We start from the raw sequence: 16,586 nt of genomic DNA, 5'->3' as shown, positions 1-16,586 counted from the left end.
GGCTCCTTTGTCTCCCTGGCACCACGCGACGACGCTCTTCCCGGCGCGAACACGGTCGAATTGCCGATGAACACCAGCGCACGAAAGCACAACTTTCAACAAATTCTTCCACGCACCATAATTCGAAGCCACAGTACCAGGTATTTCGCGAGCGAATGCGGACAGGCGAGAACAAAGGCAGCTCGGACGGGCGCTGTAGTACACATAAGACACTGGCGTATCACAGGAAACATAAGGCGAACTAATGGCGTTACACGAGTCCAGAGGTTTCCTGATGGTTAATGCACACGATACGGATCACAGTTTGTTTAGGCACTTCGAAAATATGATTCAATTACCGTGTAACTGCAACGAGCATTCTCACCGCGCGCACCAACACAACGTGGCCCAGCTCAACCGTCACACTGCGGCAGCGCCGCACTGCGGTTAACAAGTGAATTTAGCCTCCGAGATCTACATTTCCTTTTAGGGCGTGCATTTTGAAAAAGCACGGCTTTCGAGATTAAAAAAAAAAAGTAGTAGCTGGAAGGAAGGCTGGTATTTAAACACAAATTATTGAGTTTAAAGTGTCTTGGTGCGCTGCCTTTTTTTTTTTTTAGAGTATATACAGAGATTTTAGACGAACTATGCGCGAACTTTTGCCGGCGGACACGAGCCAGTCAGCGTGCAACATGTGCAGCTCGGTCTGCTTGAAACGGCGCACGGTGTGCGGGCAGCCGCGATAGCTGTGACACCCACGGATCAGAAATTCGGAATCGCCACACATACACGCTTCTTATGGGCCCCAGTGGCGGGTTTTTGAGAATGTCAGGCCTTATCTTGAATAGGTGGAACCATATTAATTCCTCGTAGCGTAAGGAATAAAGGCGACAAAATGTGGCGATGGCTGGCTTGCAGCGGCAGCGGAACTTCGGCCAAAGTGAAACAGGCGTACTGCTTGCATGCTCGCGTAATCAAATACGGCCATACTCCGCACACAGCTTTCATACTCAGCCAACTCACAATTATAAATTGTTCAGTTGTACGCCCAAGCAAGCATTTACGGGATCCGCGCTGCCCTACTTCTACGCGTGCTAGTATCGACACAGCAGTTACTCGTACTTGTGGTCAGCGAGAAAGCGACACGGACAAAAGAAAGAAACACAACAACACGGCGCTGTTTCTTCGGAGTGTTTGTTCCTTGTTTCCGCGTTGCTTTTGCGCTGTTGCTAAAGGTACGATGAATCGTAACCAACTCGCCCACTTTGCTATCTCGCTACAGCACTATCTCGCTACAGCAATCACACGCAGTTTTGAAAAGAAAGGCACTTTTAGCATCAACCGCCGGTTCTGCATTGGTTAGTGACCAAACATTTGTGTATAATCTGTGTGAGTAGTAGAGAAAAAGTATCATGACAAGGCCGAGGGCTGAAAAAAAAAATAGCGTAGAAAAAGCAACATGTCAAAAAGTGCTTCGAAGACCACGGTTTTGAGGTGGAGCAGTGGTAGCGTCTCCCAATGTACGAGTTTTTTTTTTTCAGCTTAGAGCATCAGAAACGTTATAGATATTCAATTTCACTACATTCTTTCGAACTAGGCGTTCTGAAAGTTAGCGGCAGCTCCAGTTCAGCGTTGGAGGTGGCAGCGCGCGCTTGCATTTCCCGCTTATGGCTGCAAAGAAATCTTACGAGCGCAATATAGAGACAATCGTACTGTACGTATTAGATATTTCATGTAGCGCAAGCCATCGAACACTGCGCGTCGTGCCACCGCGTCTCCAGCCGCCGCGCAATTGTTATTTGTCGTGAGGGATTATTCGCTGCATGAGGCTTTGATGTACGTATGTACTGTTGATGGCGCGTGGTGATATCAATACGGCCAAGATAGATAGGGAGGGGGAGGCAGGTGCACCCCCCCCATTTTTTTTTACTTTGATACGCCAGTAGTTAAAGTTAATACATCTTTCAGGTAGACGATCTATCTGTAGCATGTGTAAAAAGATAATCACTGGGCGCACTCTATGTTACCTGGATGTGCACTCGAGGGAGTACACAGCCAGGTAACATTAAGTGCCCACACAGGTAACATAGTGCTCCTATACATATATATATATATATATATATATATATATATATATATATATATATATATATATATATATATATATAAGCCAGATATATAAATTAAGTAGATTATTTCTCAAACTGGAGGCGAAGCGGAGCATCTGAAAGACGCCTGCTATGAGAAGCGTCTTAAACATTCGATCAACTATATTTGATGGTCTAGCTGGCACAAAACTTTCATGAAATTCTTGCATATTAGGTTAAATACTGCAAATTTCTGCATCTGACTTGCTACTGGAGAATAGCAGGTTGAAAAAGTAAGAAATACTTTATATATTAAGAGAATGCATGGCATAAATCATTATATACACCATCCTATATTTCATGGCATGCTCAATTTTCCGCACAATATAGCCACAATTAGTGCTGGTCGGCATGTCTAGTGCGAGGGGGGCAAGCAGTGCCTTTTCCCTGAATCTGCCAGTGACTAACATACAGTACAGATAGCTCTAACTGTACTATTCGCAAAAGATGCTCACTGCCCACATTCTGTTACCTACATGTGCACTCAAGTGCACATGTAGGTAACATATAAAGAGTGCGCATGCACCATATAAATTAATGCTCTATGTTACCTACGTGTGCACTGAAGTGCACACCTAGGTAACATGCCGCCGTAAACACAAAGGGCACATACTACAATAATTATAATAAGGGTTGTTTTCTTGGGGCAAAGGAAAGGATAAGTCAAGATTTAGTACTTGCAATGACTCTGCAGAGTGTATCAACGGCTGTCACACAGTACAGATATATCTGCCTGTATTATATGTACAGACAGTTGTTATGTGCACTCTATGTCACCTACATGTGCACTCAAGTGTACACTCAGGTAACACATAGTACACACCCAGTTAACATCCTGCCGTAAACATAAAGGACACATCCTAGAGGCATAATAAAGGTCACTTCCTCGGGGTATACGTTAGGATGAGTAAACATCTGGTACACACAAAATAGGCGTCCCGGAGGTCACACAAAGGACAAGGAATCGTAAAGGTCACTTAGGGCACAAGAAGGAAACATAAAGGAAACATAAAGGCAATGACCATTTTCATAGGGGAAGGCTGCTAAATAAGAGCTAAATGTTGCGTTTGTATAAGCTTAGTATATAGATCAGTCAATTGGTCAGAACCTGCACAGTGCACAAAAGGGACGAAGACGAAGTGATCTGAGCAAGCGTCGCTTCTTGCCTTGCTGCCATAGCTTTCTCATAGTGGAGGCTTAATTGTGCTTTATGGACGCGAAGCCATACGAGGCGATGACAGACGGCACACCATCACCAGCGTCGAGCACGCCACTTCTCACTGCGTCTCGCAGGGATGAGGTGTAAAGCTTGCAACGTAGGCATGGAGACGTCCGGTTCCTGTTTCTCCAACAGCGAGCGAATGGACTCCGACGACGGCTACACGGGTCGTGGAGGGCAGGCGAATGAAGAGAAAATACCGCAAGACAACCAACGACGTGAGTGAGCAGGGCCCCAACGGACCACCTACTCCAAACTTACAGGATCGCTTTTGTGCCACTCGATGTGTCTAATAATTTAAATTTTGTACACAGACAGATTCTTAACACTTACCTTGGTAATGTGGCTCCGAAAGGAATTGACGAAGTGCGTTTTAACACCAAGAAAAACATAGTTACAGTGGAAGTAACGACGCAGGCCGCACTAGAAAAATTGAAAACCGTGCGCATACTAGGACACATAGAAGTCCGTCCGGTCGTTCATCGTGCACTGTGGTCGCACTAGGGCAGGTGTCATTTCCGATGTCGTGATTGACATCAGCGACGAAGAGCTACGAAGGCTTCTGTCTTCAACAGTGAAGGTCATCGATTTTCACCGCTTCGGTCGATCGATGAGCGTCAAGCTTCTTTTCGAGGGAGACGTGTTACCTGATCATGTCAAGGTGGGCTACGTGAGACACCCGGTGCGTCCTTATGTGCCCCGGCCACTGCAATGCGACAAGTGCCTTAAGCTAGGCCATGTCAGCGCTGTATGCACAGGCCATACGACATGCCTCCGCTGTGCTGGCAGCCATGACGTATCTTGGTGCACAGTGAAAGAAATGAAGTGCTCGAATTGCCATGGACCCCACGAGGCCAATTCCAAGGAGTGTCCTAAACAAAAAAAAAGAGAAAAAAGTACTGAACAAAACAACAAAGCGGAGGAGACTAACGCGTCATCGGCGTGGGCAAGCTGTAGGTCCAAACGAGAGCTCCCTGGCTCCAATTCCGCAGGCCCAGGAGAAGGTAGTTGAATTGGCATCGATAAATCTCTCTATAACATTGCTTCAAGCCAGCTGCGCAAGCCCGGAATCGAATGTATGGCTACGCTTGCCGCCGCGCACACGGGCCTTAGACTATCAGCGCGAGCAAGGACAGTGCAATCAGATTGCACCATCGGACTCTGTTATCAAAACCAGGCTGCGACAAATAATCGCCGCCCTGCAGCTGCTACTGTCCGCTTTAAGTACGCCAGTGGCGCTAACAGCAGTTAAAATTATGAACGCTATAGACAGTCTCCTGGCTACCTTGCAGTAACTTCTAACTCTGCTCGCTAAGATGACTGTGCTGTGGTGTGAAGTGTACACGTACACAATGCCCAGATACAGTATGATGTGCAGCCCTCATCGTATTTCCCGTACCACCACCCTCTTTCCTCTTCTCATCCCACCTCTGTTAGTCCCCAAACCCCTTCCCCAGCGTGGAGTAGCAGGCTAGAGGCACTTCCCTCAGGCCGACCTCTCCACCTTTCTGTCATTAAACATTATCTCTCTCTCTCTCTCTCTCTCTCTCTCTCTATATATATATATATATATATATATATATATATTATAAGGGTGTGCGTGTGCGTGTTTTCACATAGACATTGCTCGCAACAGTGCCCACAGATGACAAATAAAATTGCCAAACAGCAACAACAACTAAAATTCAGTTTTTGTGTCTGTTCATGCGCAAATTGAGCATTGAGATGGCATAAGTAAATGTATCCTAAAGAATCCGTATCACTGCTCTTTGTAAAATTTATAAATTCAGAAAGTTTTACTGCAGTAATCTTTATTTCTAAGGAGAAAAAAAATGTAGTGGTCCTCCACCAGTCGCGACATTTGCATCGTGTTTCGTATTTGCCGCAAACCATCTTGGCGCCAAATACTGAATGCGTGAACGTTACCCTTACTGCACCGATAGAGGAGTCTACGCTTCTTCTGAGATGATTCCTTTACCACTGGGGTGGCTATGAGCAGATTAAGTCTAGCAGAGCTGCTGGATTGCATTTACCCTAATGTGAATTGCCCACTGTCGGCCTGCTTCGCGTCTTCATGCGATAAGTGCAACCGCATCGATATCCATTTGTTGACTGACGCAAAAAAGAAAAAAAAATGATTCGGTAAAGAAAAAAAAAAACGCAAGCTTGCGGAACCTCCTTTATTTTGATGAAAAAGAAAACAACGAATGAGAGAACTTGGCACCGGCATTCGCTGGCCAAACTAAAACGTAGCGCAACATCCAATACGTGAACTTTGATGTCAGCTAGAATGCCACCACACGAGATTCATGTAAAACGCCGACGCTCCAACAAAGGAAACTCAAATGACATATGTGCCCTTTCGACAGCAAGCAATATAACCACAGGCACTAACCAGCTCAGCAACCTGTGACATGTAACAAAAAAAATGTGTAGAGATTCCCATGCCACCGATTCACACACTCTCACAATCAGTTTCCTGACTTGTTCTCGCCCAGTGGTTAGCAAAATTCTTGAATCGCTTTCTGCGGTGTTATGCGATTATTGGCGTTTAGACGATGATTTTCCTTTTAATTTTCTTTCTAAAGTCTGGTACACAGTCCTTCACAATACAGAAAGATTGGAACTCTTAGGAACAGTGGGCTCAGAGCCGTAGCTTCCGAGTGAGATGGAAGGCTGTGGCTTCCAGAGATGGACACCAAGCAGACAAATGGACAGCAGCATCTTCACTCAGTTAGGTCCAGGCACCCATAGCTGCGGCAGGACAGCGGCTCTTCTAGCCACGTGTGCGTGCCCTGGAGCGCCATAATGGTACTGACCACCCCACAAGGCGCATCTTGCTACTACTACTCGATAACTGGCTGTCTGATGCAAGCCCAACGAGCCTCCGTAGTCCGCATCTCAGAGGCATCCACCACACTGCCGCAGATCGTGCTCGCTTCTCGCCCAGCGCAGTTTCCGGTCACAGAACGAGCTACGCTGCTCGGGAATCAACCCCGCGGTCTCCCACGTCGTATGGCGATGGGTGGAGCTGCCCGAGAAAAATCGAACGCCGGCGGACGGCCGGCACCGGTGGCCGTTCGGTGAGTTCGAGAGTGATAATCGAAGCAGGACTCTGCCCTCGTCACGCCGCTGCCACCGCTGCGCTCGGCAGTAAGCGCAGGTGTTGTGGCGTCCCACTTCGGGCATTTTCTCGCAACTCGGAAGGAAATGGGCTCCATTGACATAAGGCTTCGAAAGGTCGTCTTTTTCAGTGCGCTCTGAGGAAAGATAGAAACGCTTTTCCAGCTTGTATCTTGTTTGTTCACACGCCCGCACGTACGTTTGAATGCTATAATACGGATCGCTGACGCCCCTACTGAGGCAACGTATTTATCGTGGTAAGTCTAGGTACAGTCACTTGTTCTAATATGGCAGACTGGCAGGCTCCTTTAATGCTAGTGACGTCCAGCTAAACAGAAATGGAGAAAAAGAGAGAACCTTTGAAGAAACGCCCTGAACACTGCCTGTCTCATTTCGTTCTCTTCTTCGTGCACTTTGAATTCCACTCATATTTGCACGCATCAACTGTCCTACCAAGCTAGGTTATTCAAGTACGACGTGCTTATTTACATCTTATCCCCATCTCTAAGCGCAGTAAAAGTTACGCCATGAACTGCTTATGGCATGCAATGGTACTTTTTGTCGCAATCGGATAACACGTTTTTTCGCACATGCGCCAATGATGTGTTTCAGAATATGATTGGCTTTACTGCATCCGTCGCAGCTCGTGTTCTTAGTCGTTCTATACATAGCGCAAACGATTCCGTAACGGAAGGGAGGAAGTATGGCCGCGCGGCTTTTCATCGCGTAATGCAGGTCGATTTCCTGGCCGCTCGCAATGTCGCTCAGGGAGCAATATAGAAAGCGTTGCCTCATTACCATTCTTCCTGCTCGTTTCTTCACTGTTGCATGCGCGCGCTACTTTTCCTCGGCTTAAATGACGTAAGAAACCGTAAAAGAGGAGTGGCCGCCGCATAGAAGTGGCCGATCCAAATTTGTAATTGCAACTAAGCGAGTGCGTAACCGCCCAAGGGACTACATGGACGCAAGTGGACGTGCGGCCTATACCTGTAGCCATTGGTCATACAGGGCACGACTATCAGCCGACTGATTGCAATAAAAACATGGCATCAACGAATTAGTCGGTGGCAGCCGACGCACACACCCCGGAGCCACATGCGGTTCAACCCACCACGCGCTGAGCGCTTGCTTTATCGTGCCCGCTTTTGTTCTGTTTCTTCATACAGCGCCCTCGTTCCCGGCATGCTCGGTGAGTAGCTGAAGTCGACGCTGTACGGCGTGATTTGTGCGGCCTCGTACAGTCGATGTGTGTAGTTATGTGCCTCGCGAAGGAACGCCGCGCTCCTTCCAGATCGGCGGCCCCGGTCGCGATAATTACGTCGCTGCAGGTCGGGTGATTAATTAAGTCGCGCGCGCGGGCGTCTCGGGAGCTATAGGCTGGGAAAAAGGGAGCGGACAGCAGCCGCGCGCGCCGTCCGGATGACCGGCCTGGAGCAGTCAGTCGACCACACGTAAAATAATTCGTTTCTTTTTCTTTTTTTTTGTACTGTCATCATTACTTTCTTATGGCCTCGTGGTTCCGGAGACGCCTATCGTAGGCAAGAGCCTAACTCTCTTATCGCAGCCGGCCCCATATACGAGCAGTTCATGTGGAAAAGCTCGCTGCCCACTCGATCGTTGTTGCGCCGAAAAGTTTAAGAGCTCGCCACGCTTACACAGTTATGCGCAATGGTGTGGCCGCGCCGTTCGGAAGCCTCGACCACAGAGAATCAAGACCCCACCCCACGTCGCTTATAGCTTGCTAAGTGTCCCCCTCGCCCTACTCGCATTCTTTTTTGCCGCTCGGAAGCGGCGGCACGTCTGCGCGGGAAGGAAATGCATTTGACGTTTCCTTGATGAAAGTCGAGATATGTCGTCAGAATCGAGCCAGCAGTCGTTTGCGGTCAGCGCGCCTACGAGCCCCATCATTAGTGTGCGCGTCACCTTTTTTTGTCGATGCGCTTGGTATAACGGTGCTGTCCACTTCTGGCACGTCCGAGGCACCGAACCCTCGCTATCTGTCAGGAAGGAAACTGGGAAAGCATTGCCGAGCCGACTGTGGCGATGCAATTCTTGACGGGGGACACATGGAGAGGTGGAGAGCCGCCGCACTCTAATGCTAGGTGTTGGGAGTCGTAGGACCTAAAAAGGAGGTAGCGGTCTTCGCAGCACCTATTTGAAATGTTGCTTGCTCCTCCAGGTGTTGATTAGAGGTCGAATGATTTTCCTGCAACTTCCCCTCGACAATCTTTGCGGGGAAGTAATGCACAGAGGAGACATGATTGGAAAACGTAAAATAACAGACAACATACTTTATTTGTAAAGCATTTTTTTATAATACAAACAACGTAACAGAACACCGCAAAGAAATTTCGTGGCAGGGAAGACAGACAGGACAGGGGAGCCGGAAGGAAGAGCTGTGTCGTCAGGACATGAAAGGCATGAGATAGAGACGAACATTGCGGCGACGTTGAGACAGAAGGGTGGAAACGAACAGGGGGGTCGTGGTCAGCAGGGATCCCCGAGGAGTAGAGAAATACTACTAGACGAAGAAGGGAAAGCCAAAGAAGACGGACAGGAAAGGACAGCCTGAGCGGGGACGATGGGGAAGACAGGTCGTTGTGCGTGGCCAATCTTGCAGCAGCAGCCCGGGAAGACGGAAAGAGAAAGAAAGTTCCTAGGAGGCGGCACAGGTGTGAAAAAAACGTGGTGGAAAGACAGACAATCTGTTTCTTGCGGGGGGGCGCGGCGACGGACGCACATCACACCGGTGTTGTCGGAGGCGGCGGGGCGGAGAGACGAACGAAGAAGGCACATAAATAATAGTTATAGTCCTAACAAGATGACACATAATTTAGTGGTAGCCGTAGCCGTGGCCGTAGCCGTGGCCGTAACCGCCGTGGCCGTAGCCGCCGTGGCCGTAGCCTCCGAAGTATCCACCATAGCCGACGGCAACGGGAGCGGCAGCGACAGCGACCTTAGCGACAGCGGGGGCAGCGACGGCGACGGCGGGGGCGTGGTAGGCGGGGGCGGCGGCAACGGCGACACCCTTCACGGCGTGGGGGGTCTGGTAGACGGCGGCGGCAGGGTGGGAGGCGGCGGTTCCGGGCTCGTTGGTCTTGACGGCAGCGCGGAAGCCATGTCCGTCGGCGACGTAGTGCACGCTACGGTGACGGCCGTAGGAGTCGGTGAAGCTGTAGGATCCGACACGGTTGTTGTGGGCATCAGCGACCTCGTGGCGGCTCTGGTGGTTGCCGTGTCCGTCGTTCACCTCGTAGCCGAACTTGTAGGGCTGGGCAGCCTGCGTCGTGGGCGAGGAGGAAAGAACACGTGTCAGCGGGGCATTGCTCTGTGTCTCCAGAGCCCTTGTTTCGAATCTACCTTCCCTTGGCGATAGTTAGATCGCTTGGTGACGCGCCATTGTGGCTATTTTGTCAAAAGCTTATCTACAAATGCTGTTCTTTGTTATTGGCGAACGAATAGCTCAGGTTCCTGTGATGCTGTTACGTAATTTAAAATTCTGCCCTCCCACCCTCTTTCGTCTACTTTTTATTCATTTACCTCCTTGCCACTGTGATCATTTATGAGCGTATGAAAATCAACACCATATACTTTAAACTACAGCTTCTTCGAGTGCATTGATCCGGTTAGTTTCTAGCTATAAAGCATCAAAACATTCGGTACCTTTTCAGTCTCTGATATTTTTCGAGTCTGTATTAGGTTTGACGCATTTTGCGAAGATTCCTCAAATATTTGTTTTTCTCAGCGACTACTCACTGTTTAACGCCTAGATGCTTCAACCTGCTGTTTGTTGAGGTTGTCACTTACATAGACGTCCTGGACAACGGCCTTGGCCACAACGGGGGCAGCGACAGCCTTGACGACGGGGGCAGCAGCAGCAACAGCGACGTGTCCGTATCCACCGTGTCCGTAGCCGCCGTAGCCGCCGTATCCTCCATAGCCGCCATAGCCGCCATAGCCGCCATAGCCGAGGTGGCCGTAGCCTCCAACGGCAACAGCGGGGCCGACAACGCCGGCGTAGGCGGCCGAAGCCAGAGCCAGGACGAGAAGCTGCGGGAGCAGAGGGTGGAAGTTGATATGGTACTCGGGCAAGTTTAGAACGCTTATAAATGGACTGCGGTAATAAGTCGCGCCGTCCCGTCCTCAAATATAAGATAAACAAAGTAGAGCTCGATCCCTCAATACAGAAACAAATATAGAGGTTATTGCTTTCGCCGGTCTATGCTCCACTATCCGGATGTTTGGGCATGACGTAACTTAATGGGGATAAAGGGGAGGTTAATTTAGGATATACAGGTGCCATTTTGCGCTCTCTAAGGGAATGCAAGAGTGGGAGTATCAATTTATCTGCCGCCACCAATTTGTCGAACTGGACTACTATTTAGCCGGGGGGGACAGTCGCCCACATTGTCCCGGAGGGGTGGGCCCTAAGGGGGGTATGGCCGGAACAATGCCTGGCAGCGCACACTGGACGAGCCACCACCAGGCATCCTTCCTTCGTGCTGAGGGCTGGGATCAGCTGACGAGTACGGGTACGGTCCGTGGAACGCGATTATCCATCCAGTAGTAGTGGTGGCGGTGGCAGTTTCGACGCTGGCGTTATCCTGCGGCTACCGCTGGGGTAGAGCCGACCGAGGCACAGAGACGCATGTGCTTGGTTCCCTACCTGAGCGAACATGGCTGTTTGCGAACTGCTGACCAATTCGAGTGTGCCTCTGGTCCGGCGTCCGGCGGATTTTATACCAGGCGCGGGGCCTGACCTAGATCACCGGAAGGTCTGTCCTATCGTCGCTGGCCGCCGGAAGAGTTAGGGGCCGGCCTCGCCCAAAGACACCCTTGGAGAGTGAACGCGCGCTCGACGCCGCCGTCGGGGCGAGGGGGTTGGCCGCTCGGACAGCGCCCGCCACTGGACGGAAAAGAAAGAAAGAAAGCAAAATCGGCCGTCCAATCTATCTGGAAGCAAAATGGAACAATTGGCGGGTCCTGCCCCTTTCGCTAATCTCTCCCTCGCTTCGCGCCGGACTTCGTGGCGTGGTCGCTGCACGAGTGTGCATAACTGGGGAGCGGGTGAGCGAGCGCGGTTGTCCTTTTCAAGGACGCAGGGCGCCTTCCTCGCGCAGCCGCGTGCTGGCCCGCTCGGACCGCTCGGCGCCTCCAACCCTAGTTGCCCCCCTCGCCTTCCGACAAGGCTGTCTCTTGTTTTTGCTCCCGGCGCCCACTAACGGGCCCTCGAATCGCCCCGGGCGCGGTTTTGCGCATTCTTTATTTCGTGCGTTCTTTTCTTTTTTTTTCTGCTCTCTATGTATGTGCCCACGGCTGTGTCGACGGCTCACTCCCGCTGTTGCTCCGGCTAGAGCATGCTCGCGCGGCCCTCCGGAGTTACCCCCTGGCCACTACTACCCGCGCGATTCCTTATCAGTTATCAGCCCCTGTCCAGCTATGCGGCTCCAAGGGTGGTGCCCAGTGTGAGACCATGAAGTCCGCCGGCCGCTCGCGCGCGCGCCTGCTGGGAACGGGTCGAATGCGCTTTGCGCTGCGCTTGGGGAACGGGGCTCACTCGATGCGGAGAACGCGTGAAATTTGCACTTTAGTAACGCCGAGAGGCTGTCGCGTGCGGGGGTTGCGGTGGTCAATGAGAATGACACCGTGTAATGGAAATTGTGTGGGTTACACAGGTGTTTTGGGCTCTCTTGGCAGTTCGCGGCGAGATGCATCTCTTAGCGTAATTGGCGTTTGTGCACAACTGATTGCATTCGGGCTTGTTAAAGATGGACTACGAGGTATAGGCGCATAGATCATTGTATTCCCGTGCGATGCATTGAGAACAAATGCCAACTAGTGCTTTAGGCTTATGACGATCGATTATGGTGTACCACTGATGTTCCTCTCTGGCTCCAGTTCACATACACATCAAACTAGAGCAGCAACATGGTTAGCTAAAAGCCAGTTTAGGCGTTAAGGGTTGCAATTAGGCGGCAACGGTCTATTAAGGCGCTCTTATGTCCAGTGCTCAAGGATCTAGAATTTTGTACTATTCTCGTTTAAATTTGTTTTCGATCACTTACCACTAAATGCACCTGAAATATACATGCGCATTAAAAGCTTAGTTTGAAACACCAACGCTCCTACGCACTTTGTAAGGCTTTTTTATATAGAAGGGAGAAAACTCTAGCCACCTGTGGGTGTGATAGGTAGCACGGGGGACAACACTATGTATAACGTACTCGGAAGGTATTTTCGAGAAAAAGAAAGAAGATATACCTTTGACAGGCCCTTATTCTTGGGTATTGCTGTTCATACTTCCATGAATGCAATAGTGCAACCGAAACTACAACGAGCAACGGAACAGAAGAATGCTACTAGGTCTTATGCCATCGCTTCCTCGTAATCGTAACGCTTCTTGCAATTAAGGACACTTTGACATGAGTGGAAACAATATGGTCGCGTCTGTCTGATCGAAATGCATATATTGTAATTCTCCCGTAATCACAAACTGAGCTAGCCACAAATGCTCATAAAAGCATAAATGCATCCACGTTCTCAGACATGTAGAGCAGATTTCCCCGTGCTCCTACTTAAGACGCCGTGTTTGCATAGCGGCACCTCATAAATGCTCCCTCCGTCCGGGGGCGCATATGAAAACGGAACGCTGACAGCCAGTGTCGCTAGAAACGCCCGAGTCAGGGCAAAAATAAGCAGAGATTCACCATGCTGTTTTAGAGTGCCTGCGTTCGCTCTAGATGGTGTCATGTAGACAGCGAAGGCAAACCTAACGCAACAAAAAGAAAGACCGTGCAGAGAAAGCACTTAGCAGGACGCGCACCTACGAGTGCATAAGCCGTGCCCAGGAAAGAGCACCGAAAAGATCACGAGGAAGTGGCGAGCGTCAGCCATATCGCGCAAGATGTGCACTGCACGCGCGCCTACTTTTAGCGCGCTCCATCAAAATGTGGCATGCGACGTTCCACGGATTGTGGCGCGTGAAAGCGCTGGATGGGAACGCGAGTAAGAAGGGGAAAACACAGGAAAAAAAGAAACACTATTCTTTATTTTAGCGCAGGGGCAAAATAAAGGTGGAGTGTTAATTCGTTGCCACCATTGATAGTGCATCTGACGACGACCGAGTGGGGATTTCTGTAGTTCCGAGAAAGCCTTACCGGCCAGTAATTGATGGAAGTGAGCGCAGTGCGTGTGTGTGGGTGAAAGTGGGCTTGTGGGGTGGTATTTCTTAGGCAGAGAGACGTCGCGCGTTTGAACGCGCGTCTTTTGGATCCTCTGCTCCTCATCTATGCTGTCATGAGGATCAACGTGTAGAATACCGACCGCGGTTATGATACCTACTGTCGAGGCTACAAAGAGGGTATAAGAGAAGGTGGCTAAAGTGAAACTGATTTTACATCTCTTTTACCGTGAAACGCTTCAAAAATAACCGAAATCGGGGAATGCATCTGAAACAAAACGAAAATGAAGCTTGTGGTAGCACCGCAGTCATGACACCTGCCTGCGGGCCAACTCGATCCCTTGCCTGACGTCGTTAGACAAACGACCGTTTCAGATCGACCATTCCCATGGCCATCGTTGAGCGCAGTGTTTTCGGCGGGCTTCCGCCCCGCCGAGCTGATAAGAATGCACCCACTTCCACGACGGACGCACGCTTTCTTACGTCACGGTGATCCGCTTATGGCACAGGGAAGCGTCTGCATTTCTAAAAATTTTATGTTCGCTGCCGCCACTGTTGGCTATGTTTCTGCCTAGATTGCTTTTCTTGGTCCCGCGCGGGTGGGCGAGAGATTAATGGCGTCTTGGCTTGGGGCGTCGGCGTCCGGTCTCTTCCCTGTCTTTTTGTCTTGCGTAGCTCGGGGACACGTCTGGCGTTGATGTCGCCGGCCTCTGCGTTGGCCCTCTTCCTTCATTTGCGTCCGCGGGGTGCTCGTACTTTCTTTGGAGCAGCGTGACCGCATTCCTGGCGACAACACTCTTTAGCACCCTACGTAGCGCGTATATAGCATGCTGAAATAACAACATACCCTGAGGTGATTCTTCGTGGTTTATTCATTTGTTTGAAAGAAAAAGCTGGGAGACTTTAGAGCACGTGGCGTCAGCTACTACAGACGCAGGCAAACGCTCTTGTTGCTTGTTTTTTAGGCGTGTCCTGAAAGGTAAAATAAGGCTTGCTGTGACTCTGGTCTCGGAAAACCCAAAGAATCTCGCATAACTCCATCTATTTCACACTTCGGCTAAACATCGACAAACGGCACTGGATGGATAGTTCGTAGCGACAGCCGTTAAGGAAGGAACAGAAAGAAGAAGAATACTTCGAAATGACAAAAGAGTTTTATTTTTTTTTCCCCAAATGCATTTTTTTTTTGTCTGTCTTGAAAGTGCATTAATTTCTTATGTATATTGAATTTTTATGTACTTGTGCTACCCAAATCGTGGCCAGTCCAAGAGTCGTCGTCGTCTTCTTCATCTTCTTGTAACGCTTCTGTACCATCCATAAATTTTATTTATATGCAATGTTCTTCATTTACTCAATTCACTGCTGGTTTGGTATGTATATTTTTACCTATTAGTTGTATTTCTGAAACTGTTGGGGCCTTTGGAAGGTGCACATTTGTCTTCTTCCCTGACACATCACGGTTCCTTAGAATGCTGCATGTACTATAAATGATAAAACTTAAAAAAATAAACACCTGCCGTAACATAATTTATGGGATTCACAAAATATAAACCTGGCTGGGCAGATGTGAACCTGGTTCTTCGTGAGTGCCACGTTTAAACATGACACCCGTGAAGAATAAGAACAAAGGCTGCATTGACACAAAACAGTCTGACACACGAAAACGAATATGATAATTTGCTGAGCTTCATCTAGGTAAAATCCGTATCAACAGTAACATAGAAACTTTTAGATATCACTGGGTCTCCGCTAAACAATCCTTAGGCATACGCGTGTTTTAATTCTTCTGTGGACCTTGCAGCCAAGAAAAACTAGGAGACAAAATGTAGGAAAGTGAATCAGGCGAGCGGCCGGTTTACTACCCTACACAGGATGTAAGAGAAATTGGGAATAAAAAGAAAGAAAGAAAGGAAGAAAGAAAGACGGAGTGAAAACATTGCATGCTCTCAGCACGATGCACAGGATGACTGTAAACCATAGCAAAAGGATGGATAGGTGGTCTAGTTGCTAATGCATTATTAGAAAAAGAGCGAATTCAGTAGCACACGAACAAATTTTATGCGCCACCGGCGAATGTGACCACGGTTAAAGAAATTTCAACCATATACCGAAGAGAGAGAGAGACAGAGAGAAGGCATGGCGTTGATGTTAAGCATCGCTGCGCCCGTTTGGCTAGCCTGCACATGTGGAAGAGGAAAGTGAAAAAGAAATCACATGAAAGAAAGAGGAGAGTCACAGTGCGCATACCCGCCGATGAGTGTTCACTCTCGTGTAGCCAAGCGGCCGTATAGCCTAGATGCCCTAGAAAAGCTCACAAGCGCTTAAGTGGCTTTGTGCGTGCTTCTTCGGCAAAGGTCCCGAGACATTTAGTGTTGGGATTTTCATTGTGCGCTCTAGATTGTCACTAACATTATACACGGCACCTACGTGTTCCGACAGCCTTTTATAGTCACTATTGCAGCTTTGTTACCGCGTAAAAGAAGGTGGTCTATGCTTTCATCAGGTTTTTCATCAGGTGACAGTAGTATACAGAGCTATTAGTTTTCCTTTGCATCGAAGATTTAGTGCTATCGGCTGCTCAAAGTCAAGTTTTACGAATTTGACTTTCAGCAAAGCGGATGATATTCACCGATATATTGATGATAATGATGATGATCATCATCATCATTATATCAATGCTGCTACTGATGATGATGATGATGATCAGCAGCAGCAGCAAACAGCAGCAAGCAGCACAATCTTTATTTACACTGCAGCACCAAGGCCTCTCCCAACGATCTCCAATTACTCCTGTCTTGCACGCTAGCTAATTCACACGTGCACTGTAAATTTCCTACTTTCATCACCCCATCTAATTTTCTCCATCCTCGACTGTGTTTTCTTTTCCTTGGGATCTATCCTGTAACTCTATTGGTCCACCGATTATCTGCCCTATTCA

General features: G+C 49.1%; 1 protein-coding gene across 1 annotated transcript; it reads right to left on the bottom strand.

Annotated features, from left to right (window-relative positions):
• Nucleotides 1-8,744: 8,744 nt before the first annotated feature.
• On the bottom strand, nt 8,745-11,239 carry LOC126541353 (uncharacterized). Its single transcript, XM_050188100.2, has 3 exons — nt 11,135-11,239; nt 10,276-10,518; nt 8,745-9,748 (listed from the first exon to the last, which is right to left on the bottom strand). Exons 1-3 carry the CDS (start codon nt 11,144-11,146, stop codon nt 9,302-9,304), a joined length of 702 nt encoding a protein of 233 aa, XP_050044057.1. The 5' UTR covers nt 11,147-11,239; the 3' UTR covers nt 8,745-9,301.
• Between the last annotated feature and the right edge of the window lie 5,347 nt (nt 11,240-16,586).

Source organism: Dermacentor andersoni, chromosome 2, assembly GCF_023375885.2.
Source record: "Dermacentor andersoni chromosome 2, qqDerAnde1_hic_scaffold, whole genome shotgun sequence".
NCBI classification, from domain to species: Eukaryota; Metazoa; Arthropoda; class Arachnida; order Ixodida; family Ixodidae; genus Dermacentor; species Dermacentor andersoni.
The sequence above is the reverse complement of the archived record's forward strand: the minus strand, read 5'-3'. Positions and strand labels throughout refer to the sequence as shown.